General features: G+C 28.3%; 1 protein-coding gene across 2 annotated transcripts in view; it reads left to right on the top strand.

Annotated features, from left to right (window-relative positions):
* The window catches only part of LOC117172149 (unconventional myosin-XV), a 169,953-nt gene that overhangs the window by 40,378 nt on the left and 101,706 nt on the right, over positions 1-27,869 (top strand). For both annotated transcript variants that reach the window (XM_033359949.1, XM_033359950.1), the window contains exons 3-17: positions 551-661; positions 8,184-8,272; positions 8,359-8,422; positions 8,500-8,609; positions 8,689-8,973; positions 12,154-12,331; positions 13,921-14,199; positions 14,313-14,930; positions 15,009-15,166; positions 15,282-15,659; positions 19,654-19,997; positions 23,194-23,662; positions 26,419-26,621; positions 26,732-27,003; positions 27,100-27,276. In XM_033359949.1, the coding sequence (XP_033215840.1) occupies positions 551-661; positions 8,184-8,272; positions 8,359-8,422; positions 8,500-8,609; positions 8,689-8,973; positions 12,154-12,331; positions 13,921-14,199; positions 14,313-14,930; positions 15,009-15,166; positions 15,282-15,659; positions 19,654-19,997; positions 23,194-23,662; positions 26,419-26,621; positions 26,732-27,003; positions 27,100-27,276 (3,735 nt within the window). The remainder of the gene's footprint in view (positions 1-550; positions 662-8,183; positions 8,273-8,358; positions 8,423-8,499; positions 8,610-8,688; positions 8,974-12,153; positions 12,332-13,920; positions 14,200-14,312; positions 14,931-15,008; positions 15,167-15,281; positions 15,660-19,653; positions 19,998-23,193; positions 23,663-26,418; positions 26,622-26,731; positions 27,004-27,099; positions 27,277-27,869) is intronic.

Genomic DNA, 27,869 nt, shown 5'->3' with positions numbered 1-27,869 from the left:
TAAAAATTAATTTTTTGTGGTTAAAAATTTACCTATCAAGGTTGATAATTCAACTGTATTCTAAAAAATTCATTTTTTTGACTTTAAAATTCAACTGTTTGGTTGAAAATTTAACTTTCATTGGTTGAAATTGAATCTTTTTATTTTGAATATACGACCGTTTGGTTACAGATTCAACTATTGGGTTAGAAATTAAATTATTTTATTAAAAAGTTAACAATTGTCTAAACTTAAACTAAATTTTGGTTACTTTAATTTGTAGTTTAGTATTGGTTACTTTAATGCAAAGATCTTCAGCTTTAACAGTCTGCATTTTTTAATTCCAATGGCCGGGAAATATGTTTACGAACCTGAAAACCCCCAGAAATTCTTTGTATCGGTAAAAGTTTCCATCCTGAATTAGTATTTATTAATTTATATTTAATAGAATTAAATTTCTTTGACAATAGATAAACATTTTGTAGCAAAATCTGCATATGAAAACAATGATTTTATTTAACCTATTTGAAAAAATGTTATAAAATGAAACTAATAAAATAATTTTTTTCAGGGTGAGCTGGTGTGGTTCGACCCAGGAGTCGGTCATGTTCTTCCAGGAGAGGTTCTGGAATATCACAAGGCTGCGAACGTTCTGTCGGTCCAAGCAGTTATCGCTGGGAAGGTATGATCTTTTTTCTAAATCCTGATCTAGAATCTATAAAAATTGAATCAAATTCTATATATGTAGGAAATTTTAATCAAAACCTATCAAGAAACGAGACTTAATTGAATTCTATAAACACATTTGTTCTAAATCCTATGAAATTGTATCAAATAAACTTCGCAAATCAATTTCTATCAACAGATTTGACCAAAATGCTGTCTATTTCAGCACACTTGATAGAACTCTTTGTCAAATTATGTCCATCTAGGAATCGTATACTTTTCTATAATCATATTTTTATTAAAATTCTATCGGAGTCTTGAGTATTTTTTATAAAACTCTAGCTGTTGAGAAATCGTATACTTTTTTATCAACATCTTCTCATTGGAACTCTATGAAATCGTAACGGTACAACACTAATATAAAATCCTATGTTTCAGAATGCCGCAAATTTCCATCAAATTCCATTCGTACAGAAATCTTGTACTCTTATATCAACATCTTCGCATTGAAGCTCTATCAAATCTTAAAGAAGTCAAACTTGTGTTAAATCTTATGTTCTAGAATCTTCGATATTTCTATAAAATTCTATTTGTTCAGATATCATATATTTTTCTACCAATAGTTTATTATTGGGACTCTATCAAATCTTAACGGAACAAGACCTAAATTTTGATATAAAAATTATATCAAATCTTATCCACCCCAGGCTTGTATCAAATCCTGCATTTGAGAATCTCGGAAATTTCTATAAAATTATATCCATCAAAAATTCTTATTTTTTCCTCTCCAAATTTTCTCATTGCGTAATATTTGATATTATATTTGATTTTCAATGAAAAAACGTTAATAGAAAAGTATTTTGCCTTTCAAAGTGAACAGGAATGTGGAATCTCATATTTGACAAGATTGCATTGAATTTTTATCAAAAAACCTACAGGATTTATTGGGCCATTACTAGACTATTACCTGCCCATTTCACTTTGATAGAAATCAAATGCAATTCTATCAAAAGCTTTTGATTGAAATGTAAAGGAAATTCCTGAAGTTGCAGATACAGAAAACGGATTGAAAAGGATACATTTTTTAAAACAAATTCAATCAAACTTCTATATTCCATCCAACTTGATCAGTGGTGAACGATCACGTTGGATTTTGAACCACACCGAGAATATCTAACAATCCAGCAATCTAGCAATTCTAGGCTTCTTAGGTTAAGTTGATCGAGTTGATCTGAGTTTATCTGCCAACGCGACCACCTTCAGGCTAGGGAACAACCGGTTGGGTTGCATTTCCTTAAAACGACGCCATCGCCAACAAGACTGGAGGCGATCGTTCGTTTATGCCGTCACTAGCATTCACCATATTACCCAATGAATGGCTAGAGCCCATTCATTGGGAAATCTTCATTAACGGAGCCTGCCCAACCCTCCAACGAAATTTCATTAAGCCACCGCTATTTTAGTCGATATATGTTTACAAATGCCGAGAATTCACCTCTAAACATGGCATTCATTCGCTCTAATTCATGACTTTAATCGCCTACTCGCCTCGTGAAATTGGAACGTACTTGTTCAAGTAACGCTTTTTGTGAGTTTCGACTCGCTAATTTTAATCAATGAAAGCTAATGGCAATCGATTTCAGCTGAATGCGTCAACATGCATTCCATTGGTTGATTTAAATTCCTCAGAATTGAGTAATACTTGTTGTGAATCTCTCATCAAAGAATACTTGGAGAAAGCTTATCTTCCGCAGGAATGTAATTGAATTGTTCTCATAACGATGTAAGATTTTATGATTTTTTTTAATGTGTGGAAACTTGTTTTATGTTTAAATTATGAGAGTGATTAAAATATGAAATGAAGTATCATCAGAAACTTGTCCGGCCGAACTTCTTGCGAGACTAAATTCCATGAGATAAAAGATAGTGGTATGCTTGATGAAGAGAAATTTTGACTAGCTGGGAAAATGAATATTAAAGAGACCTCTTTTCTGCCTTCTCGCATTTTATGAAGTCTGATTTGAGGAAGAGAGTATAATTAAAGGAAATTTCGTCTCTTCTAACGGGGCATCGAAAGGAGGATTCCTCGGATATATAGAAAGTCGTAAGGAGGTTCGAATTATTGGAATACCGTGCATACTTGATGGAATGCATTGTCATTTCCGCGAAAGTAGCCGGCCTCAATTATACCGAACTACGTCTGCTTGCAACTTACATCGAGTGAGGGGGATACTGATTCTTCTGCGAAAGTGCATTAACGGACGTAATGTTGATTTACGGCACTCTCCTACACGCATAATCGAGAGATGTCCGAGAGTGAGATCCTTGATAATCGGTATTACAAAATTCGAATTTATCACTGTGATCAATCGGCGTTGATATTTTAATTGGAAATAGAGGCTGAGTCTCGAAAAAGAAAATTATACAATTTTCAGTTCGTTTAAAAAATATCCCTATCACACTCTTTACACTGATTTCTGATTTGAAAATTAATTTTTTTAAATTGAAAAGTCTATTATTATATTTTTGGTTGAGAATTCATCTTTTTGGTTGAAAATTCAACTATTTTGTTGGAAATTAACTCTTTTGTTGAGAATTCATATTTTCCAAAGGAAAATTCAACGGTTTTGTAGGAAATTTTACAATTTGGTTGAAATTTTTATTCTTTCTTGACTGAAAAATCTTTCTTAGATGAAAATTTGTACTTTTGGTTGAAAATTCAACTATTTTGTTGGAAATTAACTTTTTGTTGAGAATTCATATTTTCCAAAGGAAAATTCAACGGTTTTGTAGGAAATTTTACAATTTGGTTGAAATTTTTATTCTTTCTTGACTGAAAAATCTTTCTTAGATGAAAATTTGTACTTTTGGTTGAAAATTCAACTATTTTGTTGGAAATTTACTTTTTTGTTGAGAATTAATATTTTCTGAAGGAAAATTCAACTGTTATGTAGGAATTTTCATAATTTGTTTGCAATATTTATTCTTTCTTGACTGAAAAGTCTTTCTTAGTTGAATCTTTTTTCTTTTTTTTTTCGTTAGAAAATTAATCTTTTTTGGCAGAAAATTCAACTATTTTGTTGGAAATTCACACATTATGTTGGAAAATTTCACAATTTTGTTGCCATTTTTATTCTTTCTTGACTAAAAAATCTTTCTTATTTGAAAATTGCAATTTAGTTGAAATTTGTATTCTTTCTTGACTAAAAAAATCTTAGTTGAAAATTTGTCTTATTATTTTGAGAATTTATATGATTTCGTTAAAAATGCTACTGCTTGGTTGAAAGTTAAACTACTTGGTTAAAAATTCAGTTTTTTAGTTGAAGACTCATCTTTTTGGTTGGAATTTCAACTATTTTGTGGAAAATTCGTTTTTTTCCGTTAAAAATTAATTTTTTAATTAAAAATTTAACACTGCCATTTTTGATGGAAAATCAATCTTTTTTAGTTGAAAATTCAACTATTTGATTGAAATTTAGGCTAATTGTCAAAAAATCATACTTTTGGACTGAAAATGAATCTTTGTTGGTAGAAATTGACCCTTTTTTGGTTGAAAATACAACTGTTTGGTTGAAAAATAATCTGTTTGGGTTGTGCATTAAGCTATTTGACTGAAAAAAAACTTTTGTAGACTGAAAATTTAATTATTTGGTTAAAAATTAATTTTTTTGTTGAAAATTCCACTGTTTTATAGAAAATTCGTATTTTTAGCATGAAAATCAATTGTTTGGTTAAAAATGAACTTTTTGGCTGAAAACACAAATATTTTGTAAAAAATTCGTCTTTTTTGTCTTGAAAATTCTTCATTTAGCTGAATTTTTTTCTTTTTCGACTCAGAAATCTTTGTACTTTGAGTATATACATATATCTTCTGTTTAAAAACTCACAAGTTCAACAATTTGGTTGAATTTTTTTACCGTGAAATCTTCCTTGGTTGAAAATGTCACTATTTTCTTTCAAATTTCGTCTTTTTGCTTTGAAAATTTATCTTAGCAGGTCGAAAATTTAACTATTTGATTAAAATACTGTTTGCTGGAAAATTATTTTCGTTTTTAGTTTAAAATTAACTTTTGTGTTGAAAATTCCCTTTTTCGGGTTTGAAAGTCAAATGTTTTGTAAAATATTGTATTTTCAGCTTTAAAATTCAATTATTTTGTTGAAAATTCTTCTTTCTTTGTTCAAAATGTATCTCTCTAGGTGAGAGTTTCATCCCTCTTGGTTAAAAATTAAACTAGTTTGTTGAAAATTCTACTATTTTGTTAAAAATTAATTTGATTCATTGCAATGAATTCCCTTATTATTCATCTATTTCCGTGAAAAATCACCCCATTTCTTGTTTTGCGAACATTTTAAACTGTAAAGTCTGCTCTTCTATATTATTATATATTTCTCGAAGCAAGAAATCATTAATATCTCTTTCCTTTTTTTCTGAAATATCACGCTATCGGTAGAAACGAAATGTATCTATTAGTTTCCTGTGATTGGTAAATTATAGAAACCGTTACAGTTCGAACGTGTTATTTGCAAATGAGGGACGTCCAGTTTGTTATTTAAAAAAAGGGTCAGCGCATGGAATAAAGTTGAAGCGTTAAATCTTCCCTGACCAGTTTCGACGAAATTGATCAAATCGAGGGCATTGAGGGTATTACGTGTGCATAATTGATAGATTGAGAAAAAGGACCTCACGACAATCCATTTAAGTTTTGTTTGTCCTTTTTTGCTTCTGCATACTGCATCGTGCTCCGTTTTCTCAGTGCTGATATTATTACGGTGTACGGTCGCTGCATGGCAGAACTGTAGTTGGGGCGGTGTCCTATTATGGATGAGGTACACAAGAGCGTAGGAGAAGAAATTTATCGAATTGTCTTGTGTTGTTTACGACCCTAAGTAACATACCACTTGGTCTTCTTGATACTTAAAGCTAAAGGCATGTCTTCTAAACTTTTGCACCACAAAACGAGACACAAATCAGTTTTCAGAATCCTAAAAAGGAAACTCGTCTCAAAATTTTATGGCATCGAGGTTTTTTTTATTTAAAAAAGGAGGGTTGAAATTCTGCATAATAATATATAGAAATTATGAAGCGTATTTTAAGCTGAGGTCGCTCACACAAACGTGTTTGTATCATAGCATCCCATGTGAAGGCACTTGTTTTTACTTGAAATTGCATTTCTATACTCGTCGAGGCTTTCCTAAATTTAAATGAAGCTCAATGTTTCAAAAATTAAGAAAGAAAATTGAAAACTTTCGAATTTAAAGAACAAAAATGTGATAACTTTCGATTCTAAAATTCGGGGATTCACCGGAACTCTAGTGTCAACTTCTTGAAGTAAAAAAAGGGTGCTTTCATTCATGGAATTATTTTACCCTCATCTTTAATCGAAGTAAAAATTACGGAAGTAAATATCTGTATTTCTAGTCTGCTGAAACGTTTTTGAATATTAAAACTGGTCTATTTTGGTGTTCTTAATTTTTGGGAAATTAGGTAAAATAGATCCAATTCTACGCCAATGGGATTACAAGCCTGTATCCGGTTGGTTCTCCAAGTAAGTGGTTCTCGAGTCTTATGCGCTCGTGGATTCGCGCGATAAATTCTTTTTTTCGTTGTAAATTCTCTCGAGTCGTATTCACGAGCCACTGAGAAAGCCTCGATGAAAAAAGCGGAAAAGCGAGACCGCGAATCGGCATGCGAATTATAGGTGGGAAGGACATGAACTGCCATTTTCTTCAAATTCCCATGCTTTTTAAATCATTTTTAATATGAATTGTTTGTTTGAACTTCTAGAGAAAGCCTCATAAAAATCGGGGGTATCGTAGGTCAGGGGAAATCAGGAAAAAGTCAGGGAATATTTATAAGAGGCACTTTGAATAACTGTCAGAATTAATAAATTTGACATTTTAAACTTTAATTTGAAATTTTTTTATCCCCCTTATAAAATATTCTATGTGAGAAATGTTATAAGATTTAAACTCTGGGTTTTTAATACTAATTATTGTTATTGAAAAATAAAAATTGGCCAGGGACAAAATTAGGGAATTTTAAAAACGAAGTTTGCGGTTACCCTGATATAATATTCTTATTAGTAATTTGTTTATGAATTCAACGATTTTAGTTGAAGTCATCTTTTTTCGTTAAAAATTCATATATTTCGTTGAGTTTTTCAATTTTTTGTTGAACATTTTAATATTTGATAGAAAATGAACCCTTCTGTCGATAATTCATATTTTAGTGTTTGAAATTCAACTGTTTTTTTAATTCGCATTATCAGATTGAAGATTCATCTTTTTTGGGAGAAACATTATCTTTTTGGTTCAAAATAAAACTATTTAGTTGGAAATGAATCTTCTTTGTTTGAGGATTGAACTATTTTATTTGAAAACTCGTCCTTTTTGGTTGAATTCAACTATTTTTTATTTAAAATTAAATTTTGTTGGGTACAAATATATATTATTACGTTATTCGTTAAGAATTCCTTTTTTTTTGTTGACAATTATATGTTTAGTTGAAAGTTTAACTACTTTGTTGAAAAGTCTATTTTTTGTTTGAAGAATAATTTTTTAAACTGAAAATGCAACTATTCCATTTTTTGGTTAAAATTTTGGTTTTAATTAGAGCTTCAACTGTTTTACTGAAAATATTATCTTAAAAATCTGTCTTTATTTGCTGTTTAAGTCAACTGGTTGAAAATTAGTTGTTTTTTTTCTTTTCGTTGAAAATTAATTATTTAAAGTAAAAATATGAGAGTTCCATTTGCGGTTAAAATAATATATATTTCCTAATTGAAAATTTAACTGTTTGGTAGTTTTCTTAATCTTCATTTAATGTCTTAACCTTTTGTTAGAACATTTATCTTTTATGATAGAAAATTAATTTTCTTCGTTTAAAATTAATTTTTTTTATTTGAAGTTTTATCATTTTCTTTGAAGATTCAACTGTTATGTAGAAATTCCATCTTTTAGGTTGAGAAATAATTTTTTAAACTGAAAATGCAATTATTCCATTTTTTCTTGGATTTTTTTTTGTTTAGGAAGAATTACAATGTTTTACAGAAAATTTGACTTTTCGTATGGAAAATTCAACTTCTCTGTTCTAAATTGTACTACTTTATTCAAATTTCATTCTTTTGCAGATTCGTTCTTTTTTTTTTTTAAATGTACCTCTTTGGATAAAAACTTGTCTGTTTCTTTTGTTGTCGATAATAAATTATTTTGACTGAATTGTAAACCTTTCCATTTTTGGTTGAGAATGTATATTTTAAGTTGAAAATACGTCGATTTGTTTGAAAATTTAACTATTTTCTTAAAGCTTCGTCCTTTTGGATTAAAAATTCATTTTTATGGTAGAAAAGTAATCTTTTTCATTTAAATAAATGTATTTAGATTTTTCAATGTTAATTTCAATTTGTATAATATTCATTGTTTACATTTTATAGGATTGAAATTCTATTGTTTGAAAATGAAGTTTTGCGCCCACCCCGAAAAATAATTCAATGTCTGATTTCTATGTTTTTATTTATAATACTTATTTTTTATTTCAGCCTCAAAACTTCACACTCACGAATCTCAGTGGAGTCAAACCGAGACAGGACCTGGGCCAGAATGGCGTTGAAGACATGATTCAACTTTCGTAAGTTGCCATAAAAAATTTGAATATAAAAATATTCCTCTCATAATGTCCTCAAATCAAATTATAATTTTATGACCATCTTGCAGTGATTTAAACGAGGCATCGTTACTATGGAACTTGAAAATCCGTTACGACAAAGATTTAATTTACGTGAGTAGATTTTAACAGATAAGAATCCGGTGACATTTTTAAAGAAAAAGATATTATATCCTCGGTTCAAATTTCAGACCTACACTGGCAGCATTCTAGTTGCCGTGAATCCGTACAAAATGTTCGACATTTATGGCCTCGACCAAGTAAAATTATACGAGGGTCGAATCCTTGGAACATTACCTCCGTAAGTCTAACCCTTTATTATCAAGACACTTATTCAAACATAAAATTGTGATTCTGATTGTTATTTTTATTGCATTCAGACACCTTTTTGCGGTCGCGTCTTCGGCCTATAGCCAAGTATCTACCGCCAACAATGCAAGTGCCAACCAAGTTGTAGTGATTTCCGGTGAATCTGGTTCAGGAAAAACGGAATCAACGAAATTGGTAATGCAGTACTTGGCCGCTGTAAACCGAGCACCTAGCAATATAGTTACAGAACAAATTTTGGAGGCTGCGCCTCTTCTCGAGAGTTTCGGTAACGCGAAGACCCCAAAGAACGATAATAGCAGTCGTTTTGGAAAATACCTGGAAGTCCATTTTCGAGAGTAAGTATCATAACTCACAGCTCATAATACTTCCTTTAAGCTATAAACTTTAATCATTGACTTAATTCACTTTTTATCCGAATTGGCAGGATATTAATATTTTTAAGGGACCAGTAAACCCTGAAATTATATAACTGAGGGATCTTCTCATAAATCACGGTTCCAATTTGAGGTGGGTGGGGTCACACTAAAAATTACGATTGGTAACGGGGAAGGCAGTGGAAAGAACGTTATGGAATTACATAACAATTAGTTTTTTCCTGATGATAAGTTTTAATGAATTCTTCTTTTTTTCCCTCTCTTTTTGAGAAACGTACACTTTCTTCTTTTTTCCGCGGGTTTTCGCTTAAAAGAGAAAAAATTAATAGAACCCAACAATAAAAATCAACTACTTTTGGGAAATATGTTCTAATATTTGATTGAAAATTTGATTGTTTTATTGAAAATGCAACTATTTTATTAAAAATACATCTTTTTTGGTCAGGAATTCAGCTGCTTGGAAACAAGTTGATCTTATTTGTTAAAAATTCATTTTTTTGTTGTTGTAGATTCATCTCTTTAATTGAGAAATTAACTATTTCATTTTTAGAAAATATATCTTCTGGGTTGCAAAATCATCTTTTAGTTTCAACTTTTTTGTCGCAAACTAATTTTTTTTAAGATCATTTCAGTTGAAAATTCATCTCTTTTGACGAACATTGAACTATTTTGTTGAAAATTCATTTGTTTTTTTAGAATTCAATTTAGTTAAGTAACAATGTAACTGTTCTATTTTTGTTAAAATTTGATATTTTAATTGAAAATCTTTTTTTTCTAGTTAAAAATGCATGTATTTTAATAAAAATGTGTCTTCTTTGGTTGAAAATTAAGATTTTTGGGTGAAAATAATTTTGTGTTGTTCAAAAATCATATTTTTGGATTGAAAATTTAATTGTTTTGTAGATAGTTCATATTTTTGTCTTTCAAATTCAACATTTCTCTTTAATATTCATGTTTTTGTTAGAAAATTTAGCTATTTGGTTAAAAAGCCATCTTTTTAATCTTCCAGGTGAAAAAATTCATCTTATAGGTTGAAATCTTTTGCTGGAAATTCATTTTTTTTTAAATTCACTATTTTCGTTTAAAATTATTTTTTTAAAAATTGTGTTGGTTTGAGAAATTATTTTTTGTATCTAACAATGTAGCATCTGTTTTTGGTTGAAAACTGCTATTTTTTATTGAAATTTATCTTTTCTAGTTGAAAATTCATGTAATTTGTTGAAATTAATTTTTTTGTCGAAAATTAATTTTCTTGGATGAAAATTCATACTTTTTGGTTAAAAATGGAAATGTTTCTGTCTAAATTTATCTGGTTTGGTTGGGTATTCAATAATTTGGTAGAAAATGAAAGATTCACCTCTTCAGTTTAAAATTTAACTTTTTTATTGAAATTTAATTTTCTTAATGTTAATAACTTAGTTTTTTATCTGAAAATTGTACAATTCCATTTTCTGTTAGAATTTATCCTTTATATGTTAAAAAATCAACTATCTGGCAGAAAATTCATGCATTTTGTTGAAAAATCATCTTTTTGGTTAGAAAATTATATTTAAATTCGTTTTGTTCAAACGAATTTTTTTTCATTACTTTTTGGTAGGAAATTAACGTTTTTGTTAAAAAAATTAACTTTTTTTGTTCAAAAATCATCTTTTTGGTTAGAAAATGAATCTTGTTTGTTGTAAATTTAATATATATTTCGATTTGAAATATTAGGAATTTAAAGTGTTATATATTACTTACAAATATAATTAATGTAAATATGAATGCATTATCTTAGAAAATTAACCTTTTTTGTTAAAAAATTAACTTTTTTTTGTTAAAAAATCATATTTTCGGGTTGAAAACTCAACCGTTTTATAGATAATTCATCCTTTTGGTTTTAGAATTCATCCATTTTGTTATAAAATAATGTATAGTCTTTGAAGATTCACCTCTTAAGTTTAAAATTTAATATTTTTGTTGAAAATTCACTTTTCCGGGGTTAAAAATTAAATTTCTTATCTGAAAATTGCACTATTCCATTTTTGTTCAGAAATGTGTACTTTATATGCTAAAAATTTAACTATCTGGTAGTAAATTCATGTATTTTGTTGGAAAATCATATTTTTGGTTAGAAAATTTATCTTGTTTGCTATAAATTCAATATATATTTCGATTTAAAATATGAGTAATTTTAAGTGTTTCATATAACATTCATATTTTAATGAATTTTATTTGAAAGAAAACGTTTTTGTTAAAAAATTAACTTTTTTTGTTGACCAATCATCTTTTTGTTTAAAAAATTAATCTCGTTTGTTGTAAATTCTACATATATTTCGATTTTTCAATATTTGAAATTTTAAGTGTTTCGTATTACTTTAAAATAAAATTGATGTAGATATGAATGTAATATGAAATACATTAAAATGCTAATATTTCAAATCGGCAAAAACATGATTTTTCAACAAACAAGTTCATTTATCCTCCATTACTTTTTCGTCTAAAATTAACGTGTTTGATAAAAAATAAACTTTTATTCGTTGTAATAAAAATTTTTTGGTTAGAAAATTAATCTTCTTTGTTATAAATTCAATATATATTTCCATTTGAAATATTAAGAATTTAAAGTGTTTCATATTAAGTTCGTATTTACATTAATTGTATTTGAAAGAATTTTTCCTCCATTAATTTCTCGTAATAAATGAACGTTTTTGTTAAAAAATAATATTTTCGGTTTGAAAACTCAGCCGTTTGGTAGATAGTTCGTCCTTTTGGCTTTAAAATTCAACCCTTTTGTTAAAAAATAATACATATCTAGTTTTTGAAGATTCACCTCTTCAGTTGAAATTTAAACGTTTTTGTTGAAAATTCAGTATCTTTTGTTGTTAACAATTTAGTTTTTTATCTGAAAATCGTACTATTCCATTTTTTGTTAGAAATTTATCCTTTATATGCTAGAAATTTAACTGTCTGGTAGAAAATTCATGCATTTTGTTGAAAAATCATCATTTTGGTTAGAAAATTAATCTTGCTTGTTGTAAATTAAATATGTATTTATATTTTAAATATTAAGAATTTTAAGTGTTTCGAATTTCGCCTCCATTATTAGTTTATTTCTTATTTCAACCTTGATTTAAAAATATCGACATCTATATTTTACAGTGGTGTGATTGTTGGAGGAAGAGTCACACAATATCTTCTAGAAAAAAGTAGGATCGTGACGCAGGCCACGGGAGAAAGAAATTACCACGTTTTTTACGAACTTCTAGCTGGTCTCGATCAGCAACACAGGGACAAATTTGGACTTTTGAAACCTGACAAGTATTTCTACTTAAATCAGGTAAATTGTTTGTTTTTTTATTTAAATAATGTTTCTCATAGGATTTAATTTCTTAAACTTGATGAATCAAATATCATTACTCCCAGACTTCACACTCTTTACCCTTTTCCCATTTTTTAATGAATTAATTATATCTTTAGTTGACAATTAACCTCCCACAGCCTACACTGGGTGTAATATACCCGGAAGATATTTTTGGCTCGCTATATAGTTGTTTCAGTTTTGTGAAAATATTTATAGTAATATGTTGAATTCATCTTGGTTTATTGGTTGAAAATTAATTTTTTAACTGCAAATTTAACTATTCTAGTTGAAAATTTAGAATTTTAGTTGCAAAATTAATCGCTTTGTTTGCAAATTTAACTATTTTTATTAAAAAAATACGTCTGGTGGGAAATTAATCTTCTTGGTTCAAAATTCAGCTTTGTAGATTAAAAGTTCAACTATTCGGTTAAAAATGCAATTATGTTGTTACAAATTTATATACTTTGCTGAATAAATAACTTTTTAGATTGAAATTGTATCTGTCTTGTAAACTAATCTACCTTTTAGCTTGAACAACTATTTCGATGACAATTTCCTTGTTGAAAATTCGACCATTCGGTTTAAAATTTATATTTGTATCTTGAACGTTCAACTAGTTGGTTGAAACGCTTTTGATTAGTTTAATCGATTTTCTGTGAAAAATTCGACTATTTTATTAACAATACATCTTTTTTGCTTGAACATTAATTTTCTTCTTGGAAAATTTATATTTTTATTTGAAAATTTAATTATTTTGTGGAAAATTCAGCTTTTCTGATTCACCTCTTTTGTAAAAAATCTAACTTTTTTATTTAAAATTCTTTTTATTTACTTCATAATACATTTTGCTATCTGAAAGTTTATCGTTTTTAAGTTGCCAAATGTACTGTGTTGTAGAAGATTCTTGTATTGAAATTCGTCTTTTTAGATAGAAAATTAGCCTTGTTTTTTAAAAGCTCATCTGTTTGGTGGAGGATTCAACTATTTAGTTAAAAATTAGTTGTTTTTTTTAATTCATATGTTTGAAAATTCGCTTTTTTGTTAAAAATTAATTTTATCTACTCAAAATTTAACGATTCCATTTTTTTAAATAGTCTTTTTTAGTTTAAAATTTCACTATTTGGTTGAAAATTCATCTTTCTTTTTTAAAAATTTATGAATTTGGTTGAGGATTCAACATTTGGTTGATAATTTCTATTTTTTTCGTTTAATTCAAGTGGTTGAAAATTCATCTTTTATGGTAGAAAAGCAATTATTTTGTTTGAAAATGAACTTCTTTTATCGACTATTCACTTTATTCTTTAAAATATCATCAGTTTGTGTTCCAAATTTAACCTTTGGTTAAAATTTCAAAAATGTTGCTGAAAATTCGTATCTTTTCCTTAAAAGTTCAATTATGTTTTGTTTGCAAATTCGTCCTTTTGGGTTGAAAATTCATCTGTTTGGGTAGCAAATCTTGTTTTGATGAAAATTCAACTATTTTGCTGATGTATTCCTCTATTATTTCTATATTTCCATGAAAAAATTCGTTTATGGAGGCCTCTTATGCTATTTTAAACTTGTAGGGAGACAGATGCGAAATCGATGGAAAAAACGACGCTGAAGACTTCAAAGCTCTGCTGTCAGCGATGCAAGTTCTCGGTTTTACATCCGAGGAACAAGACACGATATTTAAAATTTTGAGCAGTGTACTCCATCTCGGGAATGTTTATTTCAATCGAAAACAGATGAGACACGGCCAGGAAGGTGTGGAAGTTGGAGCAGATGCAGATATACGCTGGGCTGCTCATCTTTTGGAAGTAAACGCTGATGGCATCATCAGAGCCCTAACGACAAAAACTACGGTGAGTCTAGAAGTTTCCACTGACTCATGTTCTCTAAGAATTTGCGAATCAACTAGTAAATGCAGAAACTAGTGGATAAATCGTTCTTTCTAATTGTAATTACTCATTTTCAGGAAGCAAGGAATGAAAGAGTCTTAACTGCCTTGAATATTGATCAAGCTCTTGATGCCAGAGATGCTTTTGCAAAAGCCCTCTACAGTTCTCTCTTTTCCTGGCTGGTCACCCGGGTCAATCACATTGTTTACAAAGGCACAAAACGAACAGCCGCCATTTCGATCCTCGACATTTTCGGATTCGAAACCTTCACTGAGAACAGCTTCGAGCAACTCTGCATCAATTACGCGAATGAGAATCTTCACTTCTACTTCAACAAACACATCTTCAAACTTGAACAACAGGAGTACGCGAAGGAGAAAATCGACTGGACTACGATTAATTACACTGATAATTTGCCGGTGATTCATCTAATCGCGAAAAAGCCTGTTGGAATTTTGCATCTTCTTGATGATGAAAGCAACTTTCCGAAGGCGACGGATCTTTCTTTTCTGGAGAAGTGCCATTACAATCACGCTCTGAGCGAATTGTACTCAAGGCCGAGAATGAACTCGGCTGAATTCGCGATCAAACATTACGCTGGGCAAGTTTGGTACAACGTGGAAATGTTTTTAGACAAGAATCGAGACACTCTCAGGCCTGATGTTGTCGAATTGTTGATCAGTAGTAAAATTCAGGTGAGTCGTTTGTTTTTCGAAATGGTTGCCTGGATCTATTGGGAAAATCTTGATTGATGTCTCATTTATATTTCACAGATGGTGAGCAAGATGTTCCAGCATGTGAGAAACACTCACGAAGCAAACAAAACCGTGAACAAACCCAATGGCAGATTCGTCACGATGAAACCGAGAACTCCGACCGTGTCTGCTCGATTTCATGATAGTTTGCAACAGCTCCTGGAATCGATGTCTCAGTAAGTAATTTTCAATACAATAGTTGCAATTATAATTTACTTGAAGATTCAATTTTCCAGGAAGAATTCAAACGAAAATTTGGCCGCATGTCAAAGACTATTTCTTCTTTTACAGATGTAATCCGTGGTTTGTTCGTTGCATAAAACCGAACACAGAGAAGGCGCCAATGAAATTCGACATGCCTTGTGTTCTTGAGCAACTTCGTTACACCGGAATGTTAGAGACAATTCGCATTCGTAAAACCGGATACCCAGTTCGTCTTCTCTTTGCTCATTTCGTTGATCGATATCGCTACTTGGTTCTCAATCGTCTTCCCAGAGGAGCTCCAAATAAGGAACTTTGTCGGCTTATTCTCGAAAAAGCTGCACCAAGAGATGCTCAAACTCAATACCAACTTGGTCTCACCAGAGTCTTTTTGAGAGAATCGCTGGAGAGAACTTTGGAATACAGCAGAGCGTTGATTCTCGAAAGAGCTGCTATCACTGTTCAGAGGTCAGTGGCTTCTTTTAGTATCTGATTTTAAATTCGCTGATCGATTTCCTCCTTTACTTTTAATTCCTCAAGTTGTTCAGAAAGCACAAATATTCAGGCTATTGTTTTACAGTATTTAAGACTCTAGGCAAATAAGTTAGCGTAATCGGGGCGGACTCGTAGGCTGATAATTTGCATGGCAACGCGGTTACCAAGTAATAGGAAGAGGAACAAAACATACGCACTTAAAACTTGTTAGTCATGCGAATAATAGAAACGCAACCACAGTTCTATTCAACTTTTTGGTATTAGTTCGCGATAGAGGTACACTTGTTAAATCGACAAATTAACGAAGTTATTCTTTAAACAGAATTGATTACTTTTGTCATACACGTTCCAATAAAAATCAATGAATTCAGATCTCAAGAAATCAATAATTTATTTGTCAATTTTACCAACGTAACAGGGTGGCCGCTGAACCGGGAAAGCAAGAAATGACCGGGATTTTTTTGAGACCGGGGAAAACCGGGAAATGACAGTGAATTTTTTTTTTACCGGGAATTTTACAAATTTGTAGAAGAAAAATCTGTCCACGTTCATTGATGGATTTTATAATTTAGAGCATTCAAAATGAAAACGTGGATTTATATTTTTTTATATTGAAAAATGTTAGTACCTTCAATTTTATACGCTTAAATTATTGAGCATTTGAATACAAAATTTTTTAATTAAAAACTTTTAAATTTAAATTTTAAAAGTTCAAAATTTAACAGTTCCACTTTGAGTGCTTTCATTGAAAGGTCAGTTTTTATTACCTACTGGAAAATTTTATAGATTTAGTGTTCCATTTTTTTAATTTCATTGAGTTTCAGGTCTCCCTTTATATTATTTTTTATATTAAATTTATTAATATATTATTTCTATTAATTTTTTTAGCCATTAAAAAATGTAAACGTGCGTTTTACTATTTTCAACTTAAAAATAAATTCATAAGAATATAGTCACAATTAAAGGTTTTTATTAAATTAAAAAATGTAAAATTTTTTAATGTAGAAAAAGAATAAGTATTTAATTTTTAGTGTATAAATAACAATTGATCACTTATTATTTGTACAAAAAATTTGAGTGATTTTAAGAGATATTTAGAAGTTTGAAAAAGATTCAAAATTAATTAAAAACTCGAAATTATTTAAAGTAATTTAAACGAAATGTGTTAACACTTTTTTAGAACTTCGAAATATATTTTTAAATTAATCGAAATTTTTCTACAATTTTTTAAATCCTGCAAATTAAAAAAAATCCTTAAAATCTTCCAAAAAATTTTCAAAGTGAAAAATCATGTTCAATTTACCTAAGAATCTTGAGAAAATTTTTCATTCTTATGGAGTCTTTCACAATTATTTAAAAAATTCTAAATTTTTTGTTTGAAATCAGCAAAAATCTACATTTTATTTTAAATTCGGCTGTAAGTATTTGAAATTATTTCAAGTTCTAAATTTAATTCGGATCTTTTTAAAACTTCTAAGTCTCTTTAAAAATTACTCTAATATTTTTACAAATAATAAGTGTTCTATTCTTATTTATAAATTCAAATTACATTATTTTAAATTTGCATGATTTTCTAAAATTTATAGAAAAAATTCAATTCATTTTGAAATATATTTCAAAGTTCAGATAAAAACTTCAAAAGTTATTTTGAATTTGGAAAAATTTTAAACTTTTTAATTTATAATTATAATAATAATATAATTTTAAACATTTTTAAAATTCATTGCTTGACTCTTTAATTTAGACTATTGAAAGTGTTAACGTGGATTTATATTTTTGGAATTTAATCTGAATCTTTTAACTTTATAATTTATAAAAGTTCTTAATTTTGCAGTTTATTTGCATTTCATTTAACATTGTTTAAATGAAAAGTGTTAGTACCTACCATTTGGTACGTGTACATTTTTTAGCATTTAAATCGCAATTTTTGAATTGAAAAACATTTAAACTTAAATTTTAAAAGTTTGTAATTCAAGGGTTCCCCTTTAAATGCTTTAATTTGTTGTTTATTGCTGATTACTTTATATGGGAAAATGTTTAGAATATACTTTGATTTTTTAAATTTCATTTGCCGTGGAAAATGTTTGCGAACCGGGGAAAACCGGGAAATGACCGGGAATGTCTTTCTTCGATTAAAGCGGCCACCCTGAGAAAAAAACTAAACCTTTGAATAACTACTAATAAATAAACAATTTTAATCTGCATTTTTTTTCTAAAGTGTGCTTAAAAGCCTCCATCAAGATTTACAGAAATTAATGATAGATATTTTTGTTTTTGATTTTATAAATAACTTTAAAGATAGGCAACTTTTGAGATTGATTGTACGTAGTGTACATCCTTAAAAGAAACATTAATAAAAAATCAACTTTAGAACTAATTAAAACAAACATTAAATTGAAAACTAAAAAAAATTTTAGAGGCTTCAATATTGTCATTATAATTACATTTTTTAAAGCTAAAACAAAGTGCTGTGTTTATGGAAGGACATACATAGACTAACGAATACATTAGAGATAAATTCAGTTTTACATGAGCAGTTAAGAAAGGCGGATACTAAGTTGGAATCCCAAATGAAAAGAGCGCGATAATAAAACAAAATTAAAAACCGATTGATCTATTGTACAATGTTTATAGAACAAATATGTTATGAAATACTTTGGTAAATGTTATTATTATTTGACATTTCAGTTTTTAAATGAATGGAAATTTTATTAAATTTATTGATGAAAATGGACTCAATGATTCATCATTTTTTGAGAATTGTTTTCGCGAGCCAAAATTGTATTATTTTTAAGTTAAAAATGAAAATGGTGATCAAATTGTTCTGGTTTTTAAAAATGTAGTTATAATGAAAATGTTAAAACGTCTTAAAATTTTTTTTTGAGGGTTCGATTTAATTTCTGTTTTAATTAAATGTAATCTTTATTCTTTATATTGATATTTATTTTAAATACTGTTATAATAATAACTAATTTTGGTTCACTCCAAAATTGTTGTTATTATGGAATAGCGACGTGTTAAACGTTTTGTGGGTATTTCAGTTATTACTACAGGTAAACAGATTTGTAAAATTTTATTAACTATAATTTCTGAAATTTTGTACCAAAGTAATCAATTCTATTTAAAGAATAACTTTGTTGTTGATACGACAAATTGATTAGAAAAAACTTCATTACAATTAAAAATAAGTGCAGTGCTTTTATAACGAAATTATTAAAAGCTTTTAGTAAACGTTTGTAATATCAGGGTTGCTACAAGACCTGGAAGCCCTGAAAAAAAGGAATTTTTAAAAAGTGTTTAATAAACATGGAAAAGTCATGAAATGTAAAAAAATGACTAGAAAATTTTGAATTGTCTCTATTTCAAAGTCTTAATAATTTACTATTTTATAGCGACTTCTATATTTGAAAATTGGAAAAGAAAACTCCAAAAACAGACAAAGTGTAAGAATTAAATGAAAAGAAATGAAAGATTCAATGGGAAAAGCTAAAAGAACTGGGAGAAGTTAAAGAAAAAATTCGTGAACTGCTTAAATTTTGATAAATTTGTATGCAGCCAATTTTATTAATTCTTGCGATCTACAAGTTTTATTTTAACTCTGTTAAAATGCTCAGAGTTGTTCAGATTGCTATTATTTTTAAATGTAATCCTAATCTTTGCATACAAAGTTCGTCTATAATTATTCTTAAAGTAATAACAAAAAAATAATATAGTTATGATTACAGAATATTTTTTTCGCTTTGATAAAAATATTAATAGAAGTTATTTTTAATTCAATAAAACTTATTGAGAAATCATTATCATTGCCTTATAATTTGTTACAATTCAATTTAATTACTTGAATTTAAAAAAGTAGACCTGGAATTCTTTCTAAATTGTGCTTGTAAAACCTAGAAAAGTCTTTGAATTTTGTAACATGACTCTTGTAGCAACCCTAAATATTTAAATATTATTTATTTGTTTGCAGGTATATTCGAGGTTTCATCGCTCGGAGGCGATTCCTGAACATTTCCCGAAGCACTGTGCTTCTGCAAGCAGTTTTTCGAGGCTACAGGGATAGGAAAAAGTTCCAAAATCTCAAAAAGGGTGCACTTATGGCTCAGAAACTCTTTAGAGGTAAAAAAGAACGAGAAAAGTTTATGATTTTGAAAGAAGAGATGGCAAAAAGAGCAGAAATGGAAAGAGCGAGTAGGGAAAGAGCAAAAGCTAAGCAACAAAGAGAAGAACAGGAAAGAGCATCGAGGGCCGTCGCAGGTGTTAATCATCTCGAAATTCCTGCCGAACTTGCATTTATTTACAGCAAACTTGATGGTAAGTGTTTTCCAAAATTTACAACAGAGTTGCTATAGGATCTGGAAAACCTGGGAAAATCATGGAATTTGTAAAAACATTCAAAAATCTGCAACAGTTCTCGAATTTTAAAAAAACTCTGGAAAGCGCGTGAAAAATTTGTATTTGCAAGGGGGAATTTTGCTTAATTTTCAATCAAAAAACTTAAAGTTCTTTTAAATATTTAATTGTCTGTAAAAATATGTATCGAGTAAGAAAAGCTAATATTTTACCTTTTAGGTACCAAAAACTATTTTTATTCGTATGACCGAGACAGAATTTAACAAACCGGAATAGAAAAGTCAATTTTCCTTGTTAAAAACTAACTTTTTTTGTGGAAAATTAAATAATTTTCTTGTAAATTAATGTGCTTTATAGAAAATTCATCTCTTTCAATTTTAAACTCATCAATTTTGTAGAAAACTAAAGTATTTGGTTGAAAATGATCTGTTTTGTTAAAAATTATCTTTTTGGTAGAAAATTTACGTATTTTATTGAAAATTCGTCTTTTGGGTTAGAAAATTATTCTTGTTTGTTGAAAGCTCATAATTTTTTAAACTCTTTTTTAACTCTTTTTTAACTTTTATGATAGAAAATGAATTTTTTCGTGGAAAATCCATATTTTTGTCGAAAATTAAACAATTTTCTTGTGAATTTAGATGTTTTATAGAAAATTCATCTTTCTAGCTAGAAAACTGAACAATTTTGTAGAAAATTAAACTATTTGGTTGAAAATGATCAATTTGATTGAAAATTCATATTTTTTGTTCAAAATTCCACAATTTTGTTGAAATTTTATGTTTTCTGATGAAATTTCGTCTTTTTTGTTCGAACATTAATTTTCTTTGTGGAAAATTCTTCTTTTTGGTTGAAAATTGAACTACATGGTTTAAAAATTGAACTGAATTGTTAAAAAATATGTTTTAATATTCACCTCTTTGGTTGGAAATTTAACTTTTTAATTGAAAATTCTTCCTTTAAGTTGAAAATGAATCTTTTTATGTGAAATTTTATTCTTTATATGTTCGTAAATCAGCTTTTTATTAGAATATTTACTTATTTTATTGAAAATTCGTCTTTTTGGTTAGAAAATTATTCTTGTTTTTTTGAAAACTCATCTTTTTGTTTGAAGATTCAACTGTTTATTTAAAAATTCGTATTTTTTCATTTAATTCGACTGCTTAAAAATTTATTTTTATTTTTGTTGTTGAATATTAATTTTTGTTTGTAAAAATTTAACGGTTCCATTTTTTGTTCAAAAATATCTTTCCTTATTAAAAATCCAAATATTTCGTTTAAAATTTATCTTTCTGGATTGAACATTCATCTATTTGGTGGAGAATTCAACTGCTTTGTTAAAAATTTCTTTTCTTTACATTTAATTTAAGTGATTAGAAATTCATCTTTTGGTAGAAAATTAATCTTCTTATGGTAGAAAACTCATTTTTTCTGTTATAAAATTAACTTTTTCGTGAAAAAATCCATATTTTTTGGTCGAAAGTTAAACAATTTTCTTTTGGACTTATGTATTTTATAGAAAATTAAACAATTTGGTTGAAAATGATGATTTTGATTGAAAATTCATATTTTTTGTTCCAAATTCCACAATTTTATTGACATTTATGTTTTCTGGTGAAATTTCGTCTTTTTTGGTGGAACATTAATTTGCTTCGTGGGAAATTCGTGTTATTATTTATATAAATTCGAACAACATCTTTTTGGTAGAAAATTCACGTATTTTATTGAAAATTTGTCTTTTTGTTTGGAAAATTATTCTTGTTTGTTAAAAAGTCATCTTTTTGTTTGAAGTTTCAACTGTTTATTGAAAAACTCGTCTTTTTTCATTTTTTTCGACGGCTTAAAAATTCTTTTTTCTTTTTTTTTTTGTTGAAAATTAATTTTTTCAACTAAAAATTTAACGATTCTATTTTTGGTTCTTAAAATATGTTTTTTAGTAAAAAATTCAACTATATTTGGTTGAGGATTAAACTATTTTGTCTATGAATGAAAATTGTTTAAGCTTTTATTTGGAAAATTGAAAATTCAAAAGAGTTCAATTTTGGCTGCGTTAATTTGCAGTTTAGTTTTGATTACTTTAAATGCAAAAATCTTCAATTTTAAGCGTTTGAACATTTTAATTTCAATGATCGGAAATATTTTTTTGGTGAGAAAAGTGGCTACTCTTGTACTTAACGACGAATTGATTTTTTACTAATAAAAATAAAACGATTACAATTCCAGAATTTAAACAAATTTTTAATAATATTAGTAAGAATTGTTCCAATTTCAATATTTTTTAGAAAGGTCTTTAAATCGCAGTTGAAAATAATTTAAATTCATTTGTACGAAAACTTTTATGAATTTCTATGAAAATTTATAAGAATGTCTACGAAAATATCTATGAATTTTTCCGAAAACCTTTACGAATTTCAAATGCACTTTAGACAAGGAATAATGTTTCAAAATTTTGTCTGTTTTTACGTATGACTCACCGTTTTCGAAAAAGTTCAAAATTGAGGAGTTTTGAATACTCCGGAAAAATTGTTTACAAAAAACGGCAAGGTTCTACGAGGGCAAAGTTTTCATGTAAAATTTTATAAAATTATTGATTTGGATTTCTACATTTTTCTCATTTTTCATTAAGATATGTAATCGCACATTTATTCAACTCTGCAGAAATTCGTAATATCTTATAAAAACTGAATAAAAAAATTAAAAACTACATCTTCATATTGAATTAGTAGTTTTTTTCTATTTTTCTTAGAAAATAGTGTTGATTCATAATTGCATATAGAAATCTGTAATTTACTACAAACAAAATATAAAAAACTACGTCTTTTTTATGTGAATTTTTGTAAAATTTCATAATAATTTGTAAATATTTTCAAGTCTATAATTTTCTACTGTCGTCCATTCAAACGTTTTCATAGAACCTTGTAGTCTGTGGTAAACATTTGTTCTGCCCGGATTTGCATAGATCAATAAATTGTTAAATGGGTTGAAATTTAATAAAATTAAGTGGATATTTTTTTAATTTAACGAGGAATTTTTTTAAAAAGTAGCCCTGGATAACCTGGATAAGTCGTAAAATTTAGAAACCTAAGTTCTGTAGCGACCCTGTATAAATTTTTAGTTTCGGTTTTGTTTAATTTGTTTTCTGTACAATAATTCTTTGTAGATTGGCAACCAACTCACACGGAGAGAAACTTGATCAAAGTCGTGGGTTCAGTAGTATCGCTTCCCTACACTTACAGTCTCCCCACAGACATAGATCAACATCAGTTCTCGAAATTCACAAATATTTACTTCAAGAGTCACATTTTTGGAATGAAACGGGAACCTATCAAAACGCCATTTTTAGCAAAAGCTCGAGATCAAGATTATACTGATTCATTAATGATATTCAAAATGATTCTGCGATTCATGAACGAAAATAATCTCAGCGGCAAAAGGGAACAGGCTCTGGGTGACTATATTGTTAATAAGGGGATCGTCAATGAAAAATTGAGGGATGAAATTCTGTGTCAATTGTCCAATCAAACATGGAAGAATGAAAATGATGCCAACAAGGAAAGAGGATGGTTGCTGCTTTCCAACTGTCTTTCTGCCTTCCAACCGACTCCTACTCTCTTCAAATACTTGCTCAAGTAAGTTTAAAAACTCAAAATTTTGCCCCAATTAATTTTTTTTTCAGATAACATGTTTTATTTAAACTTAATTATTGTAGTTGCAGAACTTTGTTAACAGGGTATCTACTCGATTTTGTAAACATGGAATTTTCAGGGAATCTTTTCAAGATCGACTTAAACTCTTTTTAAATTGCAATATAAAGTTTCATAACAATAATTCTTAATTTGTAAAAGTAGCTTTATATTACTGTATTTAACTATTTTTCAAAATTTTTTATTTTTTTAAGTATTTATTTTAAGTATTTTTAAAAAATATTTTCTTAACGAAAAAAACTATTCAATTGCTGGTTGAAAAATCATCTTTTTTAGTTGAAAATTAGTCTTTTTTGGTAGAAATTAATCTTCTTGATTGAAAACTCATATTTTTCTGCATAGAATGGAACTATTCCAGTTGCAAATCCATTATTTTAGTTGAATATTTATCACTTGGTTTAAAAATCTAACTATTTCTTTGAAAATTAGATTTTTCATTGTTTAAATTTTATTTATACTGAAAATGTAACTGTTCCAATTGAATATTCCATCATTTTAGTTAAGAATTCATCTTTGTAGAGGAACATTATTTTTTTTAACTAAAAATCTATTCAGTAATTGGTTGAAAAAGTATCTTTTTTTAGTTTAAAATTCGTCTGCTTAGTAGAATCAATCTTCTTAGTTGATTTTTTAAAATTCAATTCTCTTTTAGTTGAAAATTCATCAATTTAAAAAAAATGTAACTTTGTTTTTGACAATTATGTTTTTTATTTTTCTATTTTTTCACTGCAAACGTGATTATGCCAATTGCATTTTTCATCATTTTAATTGCAATATAAAGTTTTATAACAATGATTCTTAATTTGTAAAAGTAGCTTTATATTACTATATTAAACTATTTTGTTACAATTTATTTATTTATTTATTTATTTTTATGGAAATTTAAGTAAGTCGCCAGTTGAATATTCTGTCGTTTTAGTTAAAAGTTCAGCTCGTTTAAAATCTAACTATTTACTTGAAAATTAGATTTTTCATTGGTTAAATTTTTTATGAAACAGAAAATGTAACTGTTCCAATTGAATATTCCAAAATTTGAGTTAAAAATACCTCTTCTTAGTAAAAATCAGTTAAAAATTCATCAAAAAAAAAAAAAAAAAAACTTTTTTGACAATTATGTTTTTTACTGGTTGATATTTTTGTTTTCACTGAAAATGCGAAAAAAACTTTACTAATAATTAAATGATTCAATTTTTGGTTGTCAATTTATCTTTTTTGAGTTGAAAATTCGTCTTTTTGGTAGAAAGTAATCTTCTTGGTAAGAAATTTATTAGTTTGGTTGAAAATTAATTTTTTTTTCTCTAAAAATTGAACTTTTTGTTGTTTGGTTGAAAATTGGTCTTTTTTAGTTGAACGTTCAACTATGTCGTTGAAAATTCATCCTTCGGGCTTAAAATTTAACTGTTTGACTACAAATTCAGTAGTTTTGTTAAAAATTATTTTTCAAATTTGAAAATTGAACTCTTCGAACTTTAGTTGAAAGTTGATCTTTTTCAGATAAAAATTGATCTATTTGGTTGAAAATTGTTTTGTGTTTCATTTGAAAATTCATCCTTTGGATTGAAAATTTAACTATTTTGTTGAAAATCCTGTTTTTTTGTTTGAAAATTAATCTCTTTTAATTGAGGATTCAACCAAGTATTTTGATATTTAATTTAACTGTTTTTGATTAAAAATAAAAATAATTTTGCACGAAAATCAAAATATTTTTTTGATAGTAAATTAATTTTCTTGTTTGAAAATTCATCCCTTTGGTTGAAACTCTTAAGTATTCTAGGTGATGATTCGTCATTTGTTTGAAAATTTATCACTTTGCTTGAAAATTTGCAGCCTTTTTTGTTGATAATTAATTTTTGTAAGGGGAAATTTAACTATTCCATTTTTTGTTTAAAAAATAATTATTTTTAGTTCAAAATTCAACTATTTGGTTGAAAATTGATCTCATATGAAAATTCAATTATTTTCTTGATAATTCATGTATTTTGTTTAAAAAAATCGTCTTTTGGTAGAAAATTGCTCTTTTTGGTTGAAAATTCATCTGTCTTGTTGAAAATGCAATATTTTTACTAGAAAAGTTATCAATTCAAAGCGGTTTAAATTTAATTTTATACAGTACCTACATCAATTTTACCTCAATATGCTGTGAATTTTAAGTATAGAAGATAAAATAAAAATTTCTTTGAATTATTATTCCAATTCATGAACTTTAGAGATGAATTCAAGAAATGATTGAGCATTTGTTTAGTAATATTTAGTTATTTAATTTATCGATAGTGCTAATATATTTAAGAATATCTTGTTATATAATTGGTCGAATATTTCTTAATTAAACGTATAAATTGAATCCTTCGAAACTGAAAAGAAAACATTATTTATAATAAACTCGCGAAACTTTGTACATATTTCGAATCAATAGTTTTTAAAAAATGGAATTTTTTTTAATAGTTTCGTACTATGAAAAAATGTCACCTTTAAAAATCTTGAAATACCGGAAAAAACCTGGAATTGTAAAGAAAAAATTTGCCAGGATATCAGTGAATTTTGAAAGCAATTATCAACAACTTTTGAAATAACATATATTTTCAGGTCTCTCGTGTGTATTTTAAGAGTGCCTTTCTATAAAATTTTGTCCAATTATTATTTTTAAATCATTAAAGGTTTCATCTGAAACTTCTTTTCTTCAGATTCGTTTCGGATCACGCGTACGATGGCTACAAGGCTTTTTGCCAGCGAAAATTGCTGCAAGGCGAAAGAGCTTTGCTCAGAGCCACTAGCAACGGCCAAACAACAATTCAACATGTGCCTAGAAATTATCCTCCTTGTGTTTTGGAATGGAGAGCGAATAGAAATCGAGTAAACATGGCATTGACCGTGGGATTCTACGATGGTAATTAAAATTCTCTTTCTAATTCTGAATCTCATAATTCCACCAGAAATAATGTCTTCAATTTAACAATTTAATAGTAATGACTATTAAATAAATGGAATTTCTTTCAGGCGAAACGACAACTTGCGCTGTAGATTCCTGGACGACCTGTGAAGATTTAGCAAATCTCGCAGTTCGAAATCACGGAGTTGAGAATGGCGGATGGACCGTAACTCTCTGGAATCAATTGGACGGTCCCGACGCAATTGTCACCGAGACGAACGGATTTGACTATGTCCTTGATCTCATCTCCGAAATGGAATTGGCCCCAGCCTTCCCTGCTGCAAAGCAAATGTTTTTGGAGCAGAGAAAGAATAGCTTCCCGCCAATTAAGAAGAGAGAGGTGAGTCTTTTACCTTACGGGGAAAAATAGTAGGGGATATTAATGAGTGAAATGAGCACGAGCGTGGGAATCATTTGTTATGATTAAACATTGCAGCACACGCAAGTCATTCGGGAACTAGAACAAAGCGCGGAGCCACCTGTGCTGAAGACCTTCCAACCGCTCGAGAGGAAGCCACCACCGAAAGTCGTTGACAAACCGGTCGAACCGGAAATTCAATCGCCGAGACGTCCGGCGGTTCCTCCTCCGCAACCTCCCACTTCAAAAGCACCGGTAAGTCTTTTATTCAGGGTGCCCACCCACCCGGGAAAGTCGGGAGAAACTTGCACCGGGAGAAAACCGGGATACAGTGATTGTTTTTTCGCAAAAATCATACTTTTTATTTTAACAATCTATCCAGTCGTTTTGAATGACACTTGGTACTATATGATATGATAATTAATCATGATTTATATTTTTCTTCTTTAAAATTTCTATAATATTTACGTAAAACTATATTTTTGAATGCCCACTTCTAAAACTGTTTAATCTTTGAGGGTGTAAAACTAAAATTTTTTTTAAATTAATTTTTAGACTAATTCTTGGAGTTTTTGAATTTTTAGTTTCGCATATAGTAGTTTAGAACTCAAATAATTATTCAAAATTCTTGGAGAATTCTGATATTGAATAATTAAAAATTTCATATTAAAAGCCTTGATAGTTTTGAATAAAAATTAATTTAAAATTGTCCGATTTTTCGTGGAAGATTTAAGCAAATAAATAATTTCAAATTGAAAAATACTTGATTGGAAAGTTTGTAGAATTAGTAATAATTCTAAAGGAATTAATCATTTCTGTGACTTTAAAAAATCAAATGGTTACAATTT

Source organism: Belonocnema kinseyi, chromosome 4 (genome assembly GCF_010883055.1).
Source record: "Belonocnema kinseyi isolate 2016_QV_RU_SX_M_011 chromosome 4, B_treatae_v1, whole genome shotgun sequence".
In the NCBI taxonomy this organism is placed as follows: Eukaryota; Metazoa; Arthropoda; class Insecta; order Hymenoptera; family Cynipidae; genus Belonocnema; species Belonocnema kinseyi.
Note: the sequence above shows the minus strand (reverse complement) of the source record. Positions and strands in the feature narration are given on the sequence as shown.